The following is a 15,622-nucleotide window of genomic DNA, read 5'->3' on the forward strand; positions in this document are numbered from 1 at the left end:
GAAAGCGTCAGCGATAATGCCCATTGATCTCAGGCGGCGTATGCGTGATATTTGTCGAGTCATTTGGCCGAGTTCGAGTTGTTTGGCTAAGCTTCGATTTGGCTTTCTTTCGTTGGAGGTACATGCCTAAGTTCATTGAGATTAACGGTATGGGTTTGTAGGGCTTTGGTTTTGGTGGGGGAATAATACTTAGTACTAAAATGAAAGTGACGTTCATTATTCTCGTTCATACATTAATTATTTGTGTTTTCAACAATGGATTAAAGGTATTTTGGACAATGAATTATTTATTTATGTTTTGGATAAAATAAATATTAATTTCCCATTTATCTACATCAGTAAACATTTTAATAATTTTAAGCAATTTCACAACCAATTAGGTTTACGTTTTTATACATCGCAAAAAACAAATAATTTTATATAATGTTCAAGCTCAACAGTTTGTATTTTTTGGAAAATGAATTATTCATTTATGTTTTTTGATAAATTATTTATTAATTCACCATTTATCTACATCAGTAAACATTTTTCAATAATTTGTACAGCATTTCCCCAACCATTTATGTTTACGTTTTTATACATCGGAAAAAACAAATAATTTTATATTATATTGCAGCTCAACAGTTTGTAATAATATTTACGTGACTTTATTTATTTTTCGGAATCATTATGGACATTCTTACTGTAAAAAAATTTCAGACACCCACCTAACTTCCCTGTAAATAAACACCATTTCCGCATATCCCAAGAACTCACTTGTTTTCCAGCACCTCTATCTACCCACAAATATGTGTATATTTATTCTATTCATTTTAAGTTCTTCTCATTTTTTGTAAATCTTCCCACAATTTTCCGTTGACTGATCCAGTTTCTAGGGAACCTTGCCACACATTCATCAGTGCAACTCGAGTCGAAAACAAACCATTAATTGTACGCCCAAACTTCTATCGAATCGAGTGCCTATGGAAAACATCACACCATAATTCTTCCTCATTTTTGCATTCGCTAAAAACTTGCTAAAACACTTACAAATTGTTGAAATTCTATTCTTGGAAATACACTTTCAATTATTATTTCCCGCTAATACACACACACGGGCGGGTTAAACTGGCAAATAAACAAAGGCGGGTCGGAAAATAGAAAATACAAAAAAGAAACAAAGTAGGAATTTCCAAATCAGTGCGAAATATTTGCAAACGATTACGTGAGAGAGAGCCCTGCGAATAAAAAATATGCCAAAGGCAAATAAATAAGGCCGCTGCAGCCATAAACGAGTATATTTCTGTATATTAAGTGGCCAGATACAAGTCCAAAACCAAACTAAACAAAGGCCCCAAAAGTGAGAACAAGTGGCACGCATGGGAAGTCGGCCGCAGACCTTATAATAAACAAATGGGCTGCCAGAACAATTGCACGTAGCGTACGTTTTAAACATAAACAAACCAAAACAAAAGCACCCAGCCAAACCACCCAAAAAAAAGTGCCCCATAAAAATTTCCGAGGCACTCGCATCGTTGCCAACTTGTTTTTCCACCGCTAGACAAAATGCCAAATACAAATCAGCAATCCAAATCCAAATCCAAGTCCCGATACTCTGATTGTGATTGTGAGATACATCTGCCGCGGGGCGAAGATACTCTTCGAGGAGATCTCTTGCTGTGATTTTTATGCACAACAGGCTGCAGATGAGCAGCAAAAAAAAAATCACACGAAAAAAATGAGAGAAAAAAGCAATTTTTAATCGAAACGAATTAATGAGCAGCGCAGAAAGCGAAATATTTTTGTTGAAATCGTTAAAAGAAGCGCACGCCTGCCGATGATGATGATGTCCTGCAGCGCCAGCCAGCAGATACAGATATACACAGGAAGAAAAACTGTTCAAAAAAACTATTTTAGAGAATAAATAGTTCTAAGAATAACAGAAATTAAGTAGATTTACAATAGTCATATTTTGTGGTATTTTTGAAGTTCGAAAACCTCTTCTAACTACTTAAAAAATTGATGTTGCAAAAAAAATTGATCTTAAGAATAATACAAATTTAGTAGAATTACAAGAAACATTTTAAAAGGTTTGTTGGTTTTCAAAATGTATCTGTTAAATACTTTAAAATATTTTTTAATGTATCAAAATGGACAGATAAAAGATTGAGTAGAATTACAAGAAAAATATGTTTTTGGAGTTCAAAAATTTTTTTAAATTATTTAATATTTTAAATAATATTAAAATATTTATTTGGAAAATATTAAAAAAAAATATATTTAAATGGATAGAAGAAAAGGATTGAATACAAAAATGGGTAAATTTTAGTATTTTGTTCTTGTTTCATTTGTTTTTTTCCGTGTAGATACATCCTCAAGATTCAGATACAGATATGCCTAGTTGGAGTAGCCGCTTAACCTTGACCACGCCGCCCAGCTGGGATGATGATGCTGCAAAGCAGTTTCTCCGCAGAATACCCCTGCGAAAATCCCCTCAAATCAGCGCCACCGCAGCCACCTGTAAACGGCTTTTGGCAACAAAATCTGTCTAAATATTTTGTGGCCGGGAGAACGAAACATTTATGATTTGTGGCCGCGCAATGAAAATGCGTTCATGGAAATAAGGCGAATGATTTCGAGGCCAGCTGGGGAAAAAAGCGAGAAAAACCAATAAGAGAGAAAAAACATATTGCATACATATGCGCGCCTTGCCGGCCGGTAAAATATACACTTGTATCTATATCCATAAACCATCTCAATCTCCATTTGTATCTGTATCTCCAGCCTGCTCTTGGCCCACTGAAATTTATGTTTGTTCATTAGCATCAACAAGTTCGCCTCGCCCATCGCAATTAACTTTTCAAAGTATTTCAATTATTTTAATTTATCCGTGAATTTGGCTATCCATAAGTTTTTACGGCCCCAGCCCATAAATGCCATAAATAAGTACACCTTTCTCGCTTTGGATCCCTCAAAGCGTTCCGTTCTATTGGAACATTCTCAATTTCGATTGACTTTTATGGTTTAATTATTTACACGCGGAAAGTTGCATGAAATTTTCCAAGGCGAATCGTTTGGTAGGCCCAACTTGGTGGTCATGGCAGTTCCGATGGTTCATTTACCCGCGAAGAGCCTTGGGCCAACTATTGCGCATATTTGTTGATGGGCAAACCATATAGGATGGGGGTCCATAAAACTGATTGAAAGGGTGCGGAGGGATCAAAGGTCCATGGGCCTGTCAGTTGGACACAACCATGGAGATGGATGTGGTGGAAGTACATTTCTTCAAGGGGAAGTGTAATGAGTATCAATTTATAGGTCATTTATTTTGCAAATCATTGTTCCTATTTTTACTTTCTAGGTATAAAACTTGAGAAACTATTATATTTTTAGAATCTTTAATTCCAAATATTCAAGAAACAGTTTCTAGAACAAATGTTATTTCACAATATGTGTAATAGTATAGTGTTATGAATAAAACTTGAACTTAAGAACATTATTTTTCCCAAGGTACTTGTTTATTATATCTTTTCAAACATAAGTATTATCTCAACATCGTTTCCCACCAATACTTTAAGAAATTTTCCAGCCAAACTAAGATTCTCAGGATTAATTTCACAATTTTCCAAGACTACTTGAATATTCGCCCGAATTTTCGAAAGTCATGAAAGTTCTTTGAAATTTACTATTTCACATACTTGGCGAAATTTTATTGGATAAAAATGCCGAAAATTCCCCAGGTAAAATGGTTTTATTTTATTTTGGTGAAAAAGCTCCAACCAAGCAACCACAAACTTTTCCACAATGTTTCGTGGGCGAAACTTTTCCATCATATATCAAAAAAGAGTGGAGTGAGTTTGATATGAGGGATCCCCTAGGTGAACTTCCTGGAAGCCAAGTTTTTTGCAGATAATTCCCACAGAGACACCGAAACGATTCGAGTGAATTTGAGTGTGAATTTTGATTTTTGGCAAAGATCACTCAGAATCAGAGGGGCGGAAAAAAGCGGATAGTGGCAGGCAGCTTCCAGCTGGGCAGAAGCGCTCTTCAAATCGATCGCATTAGTATCTTAATCATGCCCGTCACAGTCACAAATTGAAGCGATCCATCAGACAAAATTTGAGATGATTCTCGCCTCTGTCTCAGTCTCTATCTCTATCTCTTTCTCTTTCCCTTTCCCTTTCCCTTTCTCCCGCCCTCTCAGGGGGACCTGAGATCGTTCTCGTAATATCTGCAACCAGTTACGGGCTTTGGGGTCGTAACTATATCTGTGCTTACGTATATGGGCAAATCGCACATGACTCGATCGATCGTTAGTGGGCCGCAAAAGTTGCTAATTTATAAATAGCCCAGCTAAAATTAACTTTTTGCGGTTTGCATTAATAAAAGCAATTGCTATCGGTTTTAACTGGATGCTGGTATATTAGCAGCCAGATCAAACTGATAGGCTCGATTTGGATCAAGATCGGCTTGCTCTAGTTAGGGGTACTAAGGGAGCTAGAGTTACGTTTATACTAATTATTACAATTATGATGACACTATATGACACTAATATTAAAATTTTGACCTTTGTTATTATGTATGAAGTTAAAAATAAATGAAAATAAACTTAAAATATATTAAAATACCATGATCTTTTGGAAGATTTAAAATAGTATATTCATAAATATGGTTTTACTTTAATAAATACTTGATAAGTAATAGCAAATATCATTCTTATGAATATATTTTCTGCCTTTCCTTCCTAAAATATTTTATAGGGTATCCACCAGTCGACTTCCTTATAAAAAGCTCCTCCCATATGATTGATTTGCATGCAAATTCCCGGGCGCATTAGTTTTTATTGCAAATTTCTTTGAAACAAGTTGCACCTGAGTCTTTGTGGAGCTGGGATCTGTTGCACCTGAGTCTTAGGCCGAGTCCACTGCAGATATACGTATAGCCTACCACCTGCTGGGCTTTTCGGGGTTTTCACTTTCAAATCGAGCACGCTTGACGCCGTTTGATTGACAGTCGGGAGTTTGGTTGCCACGAAAATAAAGCTTAATTAAATTACACGAACGCTATGACTTTTTCTTTGGAGTAGGAAACAATCGGCAGGGGAAAGGGGGAAGTCGGGGTGGCTATTTGCCATATATATAGTACGTATGTAGAGTCGATCTCTGTGCATGCTAAAATAAATAAATAACCAATTTTTAATTGAATTTCTACCTACATTTTTAACCTGTTTGACGGCATTCCGTGGCAATCAACGTCTCACTGCCATGCCAGTTGGTGGAGTAGTCGTCGTCGTTCGTTGTTGTCGTCGATGACGCTCGATGTTTTTCTTTTTGTTTTTGTTTTTGTCTTTTGTTGCTATTGTTGCTGTTGTTTTAGCCGCTGTTGTTATTATTTTTGTTGCTTTTACTATATGCATAGTGGGTACACAGGAACAAAAATGGACATAGATTCCATCGTTTTTCAGCATGGAAGGTTGTTCAAAAAATGGTGCTAAACCGAAAAAGAGGAAACACTTAAGTCCCTAAAGTATAACAAATACTTCGTTTGACTAAGCACTTTATATTTCATTTAATGACTTAACCGCTTTTCATAGTCTTGCTTCTATACATATAAAAAATGATGCCTAAACTTTAAGATCCAATTCCTAACCCAAACTAGAAAAGCCATCACATCCAAGTATTTACTACATGTTGTAACTATGTATATTGAAGGTTTGAACTATGAATTGATATTGTGCTCAGTACAAAGTAAATAAATAAAAATAAAGTTGGGCATTTTACTTTTAATTGTCGTTTATAAACTATATCTCAGGATATTTTTTGGCCTAAAAATATTATTTTAGATTTTCTCTCACTGCACCTGTTGCTGTTATTGTAAATTGCTACAAGCAAGCGCCGTTGCCGCCTCAGCAAACCTCGTGCTGTTTTTTTTCAGCCCCTTCTTGGTGATCCTCTTCTGCTCGTTGTTATGATGATTTTTTCTTCTTTTCCAACTCACAACAAAGAAGACCTTTTGCAGTGATGCCAAAGGGGAGCGACAGAGAGGGGGCGAGTGGGCGCTTATCAGGGGCGGCGAGGTAAAGGAGAGCAGGGGGGCAGGGGGCTAAAGCAGGGGCGGACCGGCGGAGACGGCGAGGCTACCGCCGCCTTAAATCTTAAAAGTGAAGTCAAGTGAAGTGATAGCCGGAGAAGCAGAGCGGAGCTGGAATGAACGCCTGGAACGCGTGTCCCACTCAGACCCCAAAAACAGGGTGACCAAAAAGGGTTCCTAACTATAAAAGTATCTAAAATATAATATATACATATACATAATATATTTATTTTTGAATAAGAAAGAAAAGCTAGGAACAAAAGAGTTCGGAAGATTTCTAGTATCACCTCATAAAGTATCATGGTATACATACTTATGTATAAACTTTTTCACTCTTACAAAAGTTTTTCTTTTTGTCCTTTAAAGCATCTGATCCATTATATAAATGATATCATATAATCTTATTTTGTTAAGTAAATGTTTTATTTTAATAGAAAGTTCGATTATATAAATATCATTTAATTTAATTTTAATTTCAATACTAAAATGTTATATTTTAATAGAACAAACTGAGCAGCATATTTATTATACCATTTTTATTGAAATAGGGTTAACATTCTTTTCCACCCTCCCTTAAGGTATCAGTTCCATTATATAAATGATTAAATGATTAAATGTTTTATTTTAGTAGAACAAAATGAAAAGTGTATATATTATACCATTTTATTGAAATGGGGTCAACATTCTTATCCACCCTCTTTACAGAAATCCATCCTAATTCTGGAACCACCCTGTACCAGAATGAGTGTGTTTGTGTCACTGGCACTTTCTTGGGCTGATAAGCGATTTGCATCAGTGAAAATGGAGCATTTTAGAGCCGGAGGCAAAAGTGTGAATGCACCGCAGGATGTTGACTTTATGTCCACACTGACTAACTGGAAAATCCCCCTATTATGATAATTGCATATTACAACAATAAAAGAGATATAACCAAAATGGGTTACATAAATAAATAGATATTGAGTTGGTGACTCAATGGTTCCTGGGACTTGTAAAAATCATATTTAAATATAGCTATGAAAATGTGCACTTGATGGTTTGTTTGCCTTGCAGCAATTTGTTCGGGGCTGCTGAGGTTTCCTTGAATTTTTGTGGTTGGCAACTAAGACATGTAAATCTTGTTATTGAATGGTTGCAAAGATCTGGATTTCGAATCTAGTTTAAGCTTTTCGAATCCAACCGAAAGTGGTTTCAACTGACGTATCCAGCTAACTGTGAAGCCGCCCATAACTATCTCTCTCGCCGATGATGATCATGATCACGATGACGATGTCATCAAACAAACAAAAAAACAAACAAACAAACGGTGAATAGGAACATGTGTGGACCGAGAGAACTAGTTCTGTAATCAAATAGGCGAGTGGAGGCCAATTTCTTTGGGCTTCTAAATTGTGATAATTGTATCTTGAAGATTACTAGGAAAAGAATGGGTTAAAACGCACACAAAATACTCTAGTCAGGTACCATTTTTCAAATGCATTTACTCATATTCATATTTATAATTTCATAATTTAAATACAGAAAATTAGAGATCCATCAAAGCCAATCCTATAAAAGTTTGGATAATACGTTCTATCCATATTATTCACACATAAAACTCTTTCTTCAAGTACCATTTTTGGAATACATTTACTACTGTTCTTATTAATAACTTCATATTTTAAATACAGAAAAATAGAGATCCATCAAAGCCAATCCTATAAAAGTTTGGATAATACTTTCTTGGAACCTCAAACAATCTTTAATTTTTTCTTATCCATATTATTTCTTTGCAATTGAAATGGAAATCCCATTGAAAACAACGATCCCCAATCAATCTGTTATATGAATTTCCTGCTGGCCCACATATCAAAAACGAAAACATATGTTTGAGGAACTTCGAGGCTCCCACTATATATTTGTTTGTACTTCAAACTAAGCTCTGTTTCGAAGTCCACTGATTAATGTCGCATTGCCAGTGTACTACAAAATACAACCGAGAAGAAAACGAAAATAATAATAAATACACAATTGCGGTGGCTGTTTGTTATCGTTTTGCCAGCAGCTTGTACAGCGATTTCAAGTTCGTTAAATCGAAATTCGCCAGCGGCAACAGCTGACTGGCTTCCTTTGAAATGCCAAGAGTGTATGTGAGCTGAAAAAATGAATTTCAGAATGAAAACAAACAGAGTCGCATTCGCGATATGCCCGATATATAACTGTAAATGTAAATGGTGTCTCTCCATTTGAGGCTTATCGAATAATGAACGCGCGCAAAAATAACTCATAAATAAATAATTAACATGAAATACAAACGATCCGAGCGATCCAAGCGATCCAAACGATCCAAACTGTGTGTATGCGAGAGTGCCAAGTGATTTGAACTTTGAAGGCAAGACAAGTTGGGCTGAGTTATGAATTTATCTAAAATCACAGCATGTTGTCGTTGTCGTTGTCGTGGCTATTTCCCATTTGACAAGTGGTCTGGCCCAAGTGTCAGACATGATAAATCATATACAATAAATATATATCTGCGAAATTGATACCGATATTTAGGGGTATCATTGGGACGGCGGTGAGAAAGGCCGGGGCAAAAGTGAATTGGAAAAGTATCTCAAGCTCGCATATTGGGTATACCGTATACCGTATACGCCGCGTTGCCCGCCGAGTGAAACTACACCGTTTAGCATCTTCTGCGGGACCGAAAAAAAAACCAGTATGGCCGGGTTCTGAAGAAGATGACCTTATACAACATTTTTTCGAGAGAGAATTTATAAATTAAAAAGCAAAATTGATCAGTTCTCGATTTGACAGAAAGAAGACGTTGCCAAATCGTTTCGTGGGGCCACCTTGAAGTCGAGTTCATTCATCTTCGTTTAGCATAGAAGTTTAGCAGGTGACTGAGGTGGGCTTGGTGGACTTGAATAAAAGTCCGTGTTGCTGATGTGCTGGATACTGACTTTTAGGGTACCTAATAAAAAAAATTTTCATAATAGGAACTGTCCCAGTTATATCATCGTTATGGTACTTAAGATAAACTAGACGGTTCTATTAAGATTTTTCATTAACCCATAAATTTTTTGTTAAAATAATCTTCAATAAAGGAAATAGTAGTTGCCGGTAAAAGCTTACTGATAATTTTTAAACTCCTTCATAAATTTAAAAAAAATGTAAATATTCAAAATTTTTTTTAAAATACCTTTTTTTGAATCGCTTTTTAAGTTAAGTAATATTAGATGTATTTAAAATCTGGAATATAAAAATTTTGTAGAATCAAAACAAAATTTATTTAAATTTACTTAACATTTGTAATACTTTCCAAAGAAACTATTTCTGTCATAATATCTTAGGCGATTTCAAGACCCCTGCTGCTCTATAATAAAACCTCAACTAGCTTCGAGTTTTAAAATTAATGAACAATAATAATAATAATAAATGCCAGTCGTTAATTAAGAATATGAAATAAACCTTATCATATTTAAAGCTTTACCTATAATTTAAATATCAATAGGCTAAAATAAGTTCTCAAATCGCACTTCTTGTGCAATCCGAGTGGTTTTTCCGTCAAGGTGTAGCCCATAAAATAATGAAAAGTCAGCCAGCGATATCGGATATCGTTCTCGGCTGCCTTGGGGCGCCACATCAGGCGGAAATCTGGCATCAGAATGGCCCAAACGGTAGACGAAGGTGCAAAGTCCGGGCCAAAAGCACCTGAGGCATTAGTTGGCAACTGCAGTTGCAGTTTGCAGTTCGCAGTTGCCACCTGCTGCAGCCTCCTTTCCCCCTTAAACCACCCCCCCCCCCCCCTGGTTTTTCATGGGGCAATTCAAGTACAAGCGAATACCAATGAAAATATTTTTGTGGCTGTGTGTTGTTTGCATGGAAACGTGATAGCAAAAGTTGTTGCTGACCGGGCCAAGTTGTTGTTGCTGGCCGCATCTGCTTGTGGAATTTATTTATCGTTAAGAAATGCGTGTAAAATAAGTGAAACTATTGGGAGTCGCAGAGGCTGACCAGTTTTTGTTTTTTTTTTTGGGGGGGGGGGAAGAAAGGTAGGGTAGCTAATGCCACCACTTTTGATAAAAATGTTGGCCTAAGCCAGTTACTTGCTGATGACCAGTAGCCACTTAACTTGGCCAACAGAGGGGCGAGGTGGGCATGGGCAGCAAATTATTGCCGCATTGCTTAGTTGTTGTTATCAGCAACGTGATTTGCCAGGCCAAGATGAAGATGGTGATGGTGATGGTGATGGTATGGAGATGGTGATGAAGTTGGTAGTGGAAGTGGAAGCCAACCTCAACTTGGCTGCTTCATTGCGTGCTCACGATTTTTATTTCATTTTTGTCGAATTTCCGAAAGTGGTAGACCTTCATGGTCTCTTCGTCAGCTGTTGCCATATCATAGTACCTGTATACATATCTGTTTATATTGCTTCTATGTTGCCGTAGCTACTGCCTCTGCGGTTGCTTAGTTTTGTTATCGGTTTTTATTTTTCGAAGATATCAATTTCACACCTAGCCCAGCAACGGGTTTTTTGCGCCTCACAAATGCAAATGCAAATCGCAATTAATAAACTAATTGAGCCTAGTGGGGTGAACTTTAACACTGATTTAGTGTCCCCAATGCAATTAGCAAGGCAAATCGCATCTATATCGATATGGATATAGATTTTGATTCCGATTCTGATTCTGATTCTGAATCTGAGTCCATGTGGGATGGCTTATGCAATCGTGATCGCCACGCCCAGCCAGTCACATATAATTATTCAATTAACCAAATGGCGTCATAAATTAGCAAGTATATGGCATATGGTCAAAGGGTTTTACCATGGCCAATGTCAGTGTCAGCCGCTAATTGTGATTGGTGTGGAATGCCGTTGATTCAGTTCATCACTTGGCCCCCATGAATATGCAAGTGACACTCGATATCCACATGTCTCCGGAGATAATGTCCGGTGGTTGGAGATAGAATTTCACTTTTTGCCCGGAGACTAAGCGGAAATGTGACGAAACTTAAGGCAGTGATATCAAGTTGACGGAACAGACTTATCCGCTAATGCCGAAGATTGTATAATACGATCTTGACTTCCTTGTTTTGGAACATTTTATTACTTTGGTTATTATGATCCATCAAACGATCATCTTATTTTATAGTTATTATTTCCATATTTAAATGGTAGTTTTACAAAATCCTAAATCGCTTTGATATAAAATTGTGGCATTAAAGAAGATTTGGCATTGTTATACATTAAATATAAATAAATATTTGTTATTACCAACCTATTCTTAGATGATATGATAAGTTATGAGAAAATGAATTTACGGGTATTTTTATTTTACTTATAAATTGATGGATAAAATTGCCCTTTGCCCTTAAAAATTTCATATAAAGCCTAGTTAATTCTCCATTCTTCTCTATATATTTGGATTTATTCTGTTAAGTTAAAGGGGTAGTTAATCTTTTTTATTATAAAAGTTAGCCAGAATATATCCTTTAATAATTGAACTCGAAAATAGTTTCAAAATTCAACCACTTCTTCTTCGTTACATGTATATAATTCTTAATCCCCATGCATTTCTTTCGGATTTATATAATTTATCAGCCTGCCTATACATATTATACACATATGGTATATAGGTATTGCACCCAGTTCCAGTTTTCCCGGTCAGCTGTTCGCCAGACGTTCAACTGATTCGATTGATCTCGAATTGGACACGCAGCCACCATGGCGTATGCGCGTTATTTGCTAGAAATTTTGCATTTAGCTTACCTGGTGCACCTGCTGCACGCCGCTCAGTTACGCTCCAAAATCCACAAATCCTTTGGCTGCAACTGCAACAACAACCAATTCTGGCAGTTCGCGAACGTTGCATACATTATACACTGGTTCGAAACAGATATCCACTCAGATACTTCGACCTATCTATCTCTCTATGGCTTCGATTTCGATTTCGATTTTAGCTTATGGAAATATCACTGGCACTTCACATGTTTGCTGCTGCTGATGATGATGATGATAGTAGTGGACTTGGCCAAGCTTTGACTTGGGCTATTTTGGCTTTGGACTGGAGACACACAGATACATCACTCACACAAACACACACATTAGATTCGAAAATAGCTATTTATATATGATACCGAATCGGTATATCGGAATTGGTATCAAAAAATCGGGGAGAGACTTGGAGCTGAGACAACAACGAGCGATCGCGGAAACGAGAGAACTTTTGAGAGATTTGCCTGTTTTTATTTCTTATTCTGATTTTCTGTTCTTCAGAGTGTTTAACTCTTATTTAGGAAAACCCCGAAACGATTACAGGGCAGAAAAACAGTGATTAGGGGCTGTATATATTCGGTTGTAATAAGCGATTTTCGTTGGCGATTTAGCGATTTGGCGACACTCGGAACGAACGCGTTTTTCGGTTCCGTACAACGAGCGTTGAGCGCAAAAAACTGAATGAGCGTCCAAAGCGGCCGAGGCAAGGCAAACAGGCAGGCAAAAGCGATCCGTAGACGGAGCAGAGCCGAGCAGCAACAACAGCAAAGCACAGCAGCAACAGCAAAGCACAGCAGCAACAGCAACAGCAAAGCACAGCAGCAACAGCAACAGCACGGCAGCAACATCGGCGGCCCAGCAGCAACTACAATAACAAGCAGCAGCTAGTTAGTTAGTTTTGAGCTCGTAGTAGTGAGAGTCGATCGCATACACAAAAGCAAGTTGCTTAAGTCGCTCAAAGCGCCATTTAAGTTGAGTAATTAAAACAAGCGATATGTATATATATATATGTATATCTGAGTGTGTGTGCGAGTGCGATTAATTATTAATCAAGCCGAAAAAACAACAAGCAACCGCTAAGGCAACAATAACAAACAAGCCAGACTCACAATTACAATATTTCAACTCTCTCAGTCGCCGTCTTCGGTTCACAGTCTCCAGTCTACAGTCTACACAGTCTTCACAATCTTCGCAGGCCGCAGTCTTCTTCTGTCTTCTGTCTCAGCTCGGCGATCTCGACTTTCTTTGGACCTCTCTTCAGCTCTAAAGCTGTTACACATTTGACTTTTCGGCGCTGCGGCCAACTGGTTCGGTTTATTTTTGGCTCCAAATCTCGGACTATGACTTCTCGGGACTGCAGCGAATGCTAATGCAAATCTAAATTGATTGCAAAATGCTTAGAGTCGGGAGTAGACAATCTTTTGGAGGCGATCGGCGTTGCCGGATTGTTGGGCTAGTAACAGCTATAGGAACTAGATTGAGTTAAGATATGCCAAAGTGAGAGTTTTGTGGAGTTGGAGTTGCTGGGAAATAGGAGATATCAAAGAAATGGTACAAGAGTGAGAATAGTCAGAAGTAAAACCCATTTCCTATTTAAATTTATTAAATAAAAAAAATATTTATGTATTATAAAAATATTGTAGAATTAAGTATATTTTAAGCTTTTGATAGGAAAAAGGCTATCCTCTTTCAGGGTCAGATCCAATTTTACCAAATATAATGTATTTAAAGTATTATATTTAGGATATCAATCATACGCCTAGGGTAACACCAATCTGGCAACGCTGGCTGCCCAAATCCGTGCTGCAAACTTAATTAATGCCGCTGATCTTCTGCTGTTGTTGCTGCTGCTGCAGCGTAATTAAAATATTGCACTTGTTACTTTTTCCAGCTGCCGCCTGTGTCTTTCTTCCCCGTATTGTCTTTGCCACAGGAACACAACAAGTGCAACACAACAACAACAACACACGGCAAGGAGTAGAAAAAGCACAACAAGCATGCTGACAACATCGACTTCATCGTTCGCCGTGTGTCGTGTATTAAAACTTGTTCATTGGAATTTTCTAATAAATCAATAAACGCAGACAACCTAGTGCAGGGGGACTGTAAAGGGGGCTCCAAAAAGGGGGGTTCCGGGGGCCAGCGTTGTCTTGGCACACAGCTGGCGGCATCGACAGACCGACAGACAGATAGCCGCACGCATCTCGCAGATTGCGCATTTTATAAATAGCCGCCGCATTTTTTTATTTTTATTATTTTTTTTTTGAGGTTATGGAAAATTTTAGTTGTTGTTATTACTATTTCTTGCTATTTTCCTTTCCAACTCGATCACCAGATCGCGATTGTAGGCTATGGCCAAGCGGTAGCATTGACAACACTTTCACACAGACGATGCACCCAGAAAAATAAAGATACCACATGATATCTGGGTATTTAAAATTATAGAGGTTACGAACCTCATAAAATTATACCTAAAAGTATGCTTCAAAAAAAGATCTTAGAGCTATGGCACTCAAGCATGGGATTTGGGGCCTTTAAAATATATCCTTTATTATCTCAACTTGCCTTTTCATAGAAAAGTAGAAAATTAAAACTACTTTAATAATGTTTTCTCTAAATCTTTTTTAAGTTAATCCATCAGTTTATAAAATTTCTCTATCTGTAAAAATTGTCGCTTGGCGGACAGCATTTCCGTAAATAAAGCGCTTGGGAAGTGGCAATTAAGTTAACTGTGGGCTGGCCACAACAATCAGGTAAACGCTGTAAATTGAACGCCAATCGATTGGCATTTTCTACATTTATTTCTCTATATTTTCTATACGTAACGAATGCTTCCTATTCTTTTTTTTCGGACTACGGCATTATGGCGTTTCGATGCGGTAATAAAAGAGTGGTGGCTTGATTTTTAAGTACGTTTATCGCAACGGCTACAATGTTGCCACTAAATTTTTCATGTTCCAGCCCGATATGCTAATAGGTCTAATAGCTTTCGATTTGGCCCGCTTTACATGCGACGAGTCCGTTCGGCACATTCTAAATGTAAATAAAATGGAAATTCCTTAGAGTGGCACCAACAGCAGCCGCAAAAAAAAAGATATAGTAAAACTAAAAAAAAGCAGAGTGGAGAGGCAAAAACTTGTAGAACAGGAGGAGGCACTTGTTGAGAACTTGGCTGCCTTGTTAAACGAGCCTGCAACACCCAACAGCAACAGCAACAGCAACAACTGCAACAGCAGCAGCAGCAACAATAAACAATGTTGCAATGCTTAATTATTTCAGCGGCAAGGAATTCCTCGGCGCAAACTTGAACTGCTTCTGGACTATGGATGTTGCATGTTGCTGCTGCTGTTGCTGTTGCTGCTGCACCAGCAACTCGATTGCGCTGCCTTACACTTGAGGTCGTCTGCTGGCTGGATTTTTGTTTTCCGATTTCTGATTTTTTCCATCTTCAGGTAGCCAGAGCGAGAGGCAGTCCTCAATCTCAATCTCAGTCACGTTGGTCAACGGCACCGAAGCGTCTGTGGCCAAGTCCCTTTACCCATGTTGCTGTTGCGGTCTGCCGCACCTATTTGTAATGCATTAATGGTCCAGAGCTCAGGGGAAAAAATCGAGAAAATCGAAAAAACCAAGAGCTTGGAAAAGAGACGATTGACATTAAGCTGCCCATTCGGCATATGGGGAGATCAATGCTTTTGATAAATGGCAAGTAGCAGACCGAAATTATTAATGCCAACATCGGTTAGACATAATTGTTGCGATGAACATCAGTGCTCGAATGTTGCAAGATCGGAAAAGGTT

General features: G+C 37.7%; 1 protein-coding gene and 1 long non-coding RNA gene across 3 annotated transcripts in view; one reads left to right on the forward strand and one right to left on the reverse strand.

The window, feature by feature from the left end:
• Window positions 1–12,485, reverse strand: part of dpp (decapentaplegic morphogen) — a 37,326-nt gene extending 24,841 nt beyond the window's left edge. Inside the window, exon 1 of the mRNA XM_017089891.4 lies at window positions 11,819–12,485. Within this exon, the coding sequence (XP_016945380.4) occupies window positions 11,819–11,921 (103 nt within the window). The 5' untranslated portion in view covers window positions 11,922–12,485. The remainder of the gene's footprint in view (window positions 1–11,818) is intronic.
• Window positions 12,486–12,667: 182 nt separating this feature from the next.
• On the forward strand, window positions 12,668–13,917 carry LOC118878076 (uncharacterized). 2 transcript variants are annotated; one of them, XR_010653717.2, is made up of 2 exons: window positions 12,668–13,375; window positions 13,716–13,917. It is a non-coding gene; the product is annotated as an uncharacterized lncRNA (long non-coding RNA). The 2 variants fall into 2 exon arrangements; XR_010653718.2 differs by having other exon boundaries at window positions 12,668–13,321.
• Window positions 13,918–15,622: the final 1,705 nt, after the last annotated feature.

This window comes from Drosophila suzukii, chromosome 2L, assembly GCF_043229965.1.
Source record: "Drosophila suzukii chromosome 2L, CBGP_Dsuzu_IsoJpt1.0, whole genome shotgun sequence".
Classification (NCBI taxonomy): domain Eukaryota; kingdom Metazoa; phylum Arthropoda; class Insecta; order Diptera; family Drosophilidae; genus Drosophila; species Drosophila suzukii.